The sequence below is a fragment of the Mercurialis annua genome, linkage group LG3 (genome assembly GCF_937616625.2).
Source record: "Mercurialis annua linkage group LG3, ddMerAnnu1.2, whole genome shotgun sequence".
Lineage (NCBI taxonomy): Eukaryota > Viridiplantae > Streptophyta > Magnoliopsida > Malpighiales > Euphorbiaceae > Mercurialis > Mercurialis annua.
Genome location: NC_065572.1, coordinates 2,531,583 through 2,535,132, shown reverse-complemented (window position 1 = coordinate 2,535,132; position 3,550 = coordinate 2,531,583). Strand labels below are relative to the sequence as shown.

Sequence of the window (3,550 nt, the reverse complement as noted above, 5' to 3'; positions counted from 1 at the left end):
ACAGGTGGATGCGGGTAAGTGATTTAACTCGGGCGGGTGAGTGACGGAGGGCGCGGATGAGTGATTAATTAATTAAAATTTATTTTACGATGTAATTTTAAATTTTTTTAAATTTTTAAAATTAGTGACGGATGAAAATCCGTCGCTAAATCCGTCGCTAATTAGCGACAGATTTAAAATTCCGTCGCTAAAACCGAGACCAAAATCCGTCGCTAAATTTTTTTTCCGTCGTTGTCAAACGTTGCGACCAAAAATGTAGCGACGGACTGTTTCCGTCGCAAATCCGTCGTTAAACGTGTTTAGCGACGGATTTCGGTCATTTAGCGACGGAAAAATCCGTCGCTAAATGACTGTTTTCTAGTAGTGATTATTTAAATCACTACAAATGTGCAGGATTATAATTTTTTGCAAATAACTCTTGTAATTTCTTGCTGAAATAGATGATAATAGATAGTAGTTCATCATTAGATTTTAACTAAAAATATTTATAAGAATTGTTATTTATTAGGAATAAACAAAATTTTTGAAACAACAAAATAGAAAAAGTGGATCTATTGAGATGAAGGGATTAGTTGGGTCCCGATATAAGGTATGCATGATTATTTATGGACCCAATAATTTGCAAAGGGCATATATGTGCAACTTCACATCCAAGGCAAATCCAGATGGGAAACAGAAGAAAAGTATCCAATAAATAAGATAATTAAGCTTAATGTAATCAAAGCACAAATTAAAGCCATCTCCTTTTCTTTATTCCTCTTGTCATCCATTGCCTATATATATGATTCATACCAAAAACAAGCATTATAGCTTCCAATTCTCATGGCCTCTCTCAAATCTCCTCTTCTTTTTCTTGCCATTTTCTTGCTTTCCAATTCTCTTGTGCATTGCGATGGTAATAATTCATTTTATGAATTATTAGTAAATTCACGTAAACAATTCACATCGAAACATATACGTTCCGATTAAAATTTAAATATAACGTTCCAAATCGTCAACTATCTTGCTTTTTATTTTACGTTATAATGATTTTCATTTCTACGTCTTTGCAGATGAAGAAGACAATTTATTCTTATGCCTAAACAGTCACAGAGCGTATCTAAACCTCCCAACTTTCACCCACAACGAAGCAGCAGAGTGTCTAGCCGAAGAAGTTGCAGAAATACTAGAAGATAGACCATGCAATAATGGTGGCGCCTACACCAAATACCCGTACCAAAAAGACCACAACATCACTGACCTAATATTAAAATGCCACATCAACATTACCCATACTAAATACGCCGTCGTTTTGCCTGTTTGCGTCCCTAAATTGGAACCAACTGTAGTGTTTACTAATTATACGAGAACGTATTTTGAGAAATTTATTAATGACTCCAAATTTACTCAGATTGGAATGGATAGTGAAAATGATTGGATGGTCATTGTTTTGGGCACGAATTCTAGTGATGGTGATCTTGCTGTTTCTGGTGCTGTGACTAATGGTTTGGGTTTTGGTCGAACCGTTTTGGGTTTCTTGTTGGGTTTGGTTCTTTATCTTGCGTACTAGAGTCATTTTGTTGAGTCAGTGATAAGCTGGATCGGATTTGAGTGTGGGTTTTTTTACTGGTCTTGTTTGGGGTGTGATATTTTATTTTTTATCTGTAATTTATAGTATTACTAGTCGTTATCCCGCGCATTTGCGCGGAATCAAGTTAATTTTTAGTTCAATTTAAAATAGTAATACATAAAATATCAACATAAAAAAATAAAAATAAAAATGCAAAGTAATATAAATTAATTAAAGTATTCTAGCAATGAATTATTTTAAAGTATTGATGTTTATAATATATATTTCATATTTTGTTAGTATTTTATATATTTTTCAGGTTGGACTTTAGTTTTTTTTTCCTCCCGTGATGTTTCCTCGTGAATTTGCATGCAATTTTTTTTATTATAATGAAATGTGAATCAGATTTCATAAATTTTAAAATTTTATAATCTTCATAAAAAAACCAAATAAGTATTTTATTTAGTATGAAACACATGAAAATTTATTCTGGATAAAGTCTACTATATATAAATTGCCAAATTCATATATGGTATATATCAATAATTTTATATTAGTTATAACTTAAAAAAATTAAATAAGTATATTAATTACCTAAGATGGTAAAAAATTATGAAAATGCTATTGTGGATAGAATCTAATTGTATCTAAATTATATGACATATTTGAATAATTGTGTATTAATAATATCTCTTAAAAAATAACTAAATGTAATACTCGTTCTGATAGAATCTATTATATCTAAATCACCAAATTTATATATATGATGTATATAAATAATTATCTATCAATAATCATTTTAAAAAATTAAATAAGTGCTTATCTAAATTGTAAATTTATGTTCTAATATAAAAAATAATGAAAATAAACTTGAAAATTTATAATCTTAAACTAATTCAATAAAATAAAAAATAAATTTATTCCAATATTTTTAGTTAAACATCCACTGCTAAATATATACAGTCAGATATAACTACACGATGACAAAATGTGAAATTAAAATGGGATATTAAACTCCTTAATTTACTGAGTTATTTTAAGATTATAGAAAAGATAGTAAGATTCAAATCGTTAAAAAACAGTCACTAATTTATTAAATTATTTCTTAGGGAGGTCACCGTCTTAAAAGAGGTCATTAAATTTGTTGCAAATTACTAAACGGATACAGAGTTATATCCTTTTGTCAATAAAGATTAGTGATTTATACACTTTTTTATAATTATGGCATTGTCACGTAGAACAAAACATAAAATATTAGTGTGTTTTGCCTCGAGTGACATCCCGTAAAATAATTCGATAATTTAGTGACTATTTTTTAACGATTTGAATTTTAGTACCCTTTGTATAATATTGAAATAACTCGATGACTCGGGAAGTTTGATATCCAATTAAAATGATTAAAGTTCAGTAAAAAAGTTAAGAGGGACATTTTTGTGTGCAGGTTGGTAACATTAAGTGAAAAGGCATGAAATAATTAATCAGTAATCGAAGCTTTGAATTAAAATATTAAACTCACTACAACATACAAAGAATACAAATTAATTTAGTTTATTGGCTACATGCCACATACAAATTACAATTGGAATCATCCTCACTTACGATCTAATACAACAATTAGAAAGACGTGAAATAAGTTGCAGCATTCTAACTTATGAGTTACGCCTAATCTTATTAATCTCTATGTTTAATCTTATGAGTACAATTCTTTAGTAACTAAAAGTTAAGTACATGTCATGCCATCTAAATATTGAAAGCTCATGTATTAGAAATTATAAAAATGTTTTTTAAGAAACTGCTCGGTTAATAATTTAATACTTTTCCTCGACAAAATAAAATTAGATTATGCATAATTTTTCTAAAAAAATAAATTACGATAATTTTCAAAACCCATCAAAAAGATTCAACCTTTCACCTAAAAATTAAAAATAGAAAAGGAAACCCGAAAAACAGTTTTCATTCCTTTTCTTTATTCAATATTTTGATAGTAAGAAAAATTTAAAA

At 28.5% G+C, this 3,550-nt stretch overlaps 1 protein-coding gene across 1 annotated transcript; it reads left to right on the top strand.

The window, feature by feature from the left end:
- The first annotated feature begins 787 nt into the window (after window positions 1–787).
- LOC126673924 (uncharacterized GPI-anchored protein At3g06035-like) lies at window positions 788–1,664 on the top strand. Its single transcript, XM_050368241.2, has 2 exons — window positions 788–895; window positions 1,053–1,664. The coding sequence occupies exons 1-2, from the start codon at window positions 823–825 to the stop codon at window positions 1,547–1,549; spliced, it is 570 nt and encodes a 189-aa protein (XP_050224198.1). The 5' UTR covers window positions 788–822; the 3' UTR covers window positions 1,550–1,664.
- The last annotated feature ends 1,886 nt before the right edge of the window (window positions 1,665–3,550 follow it).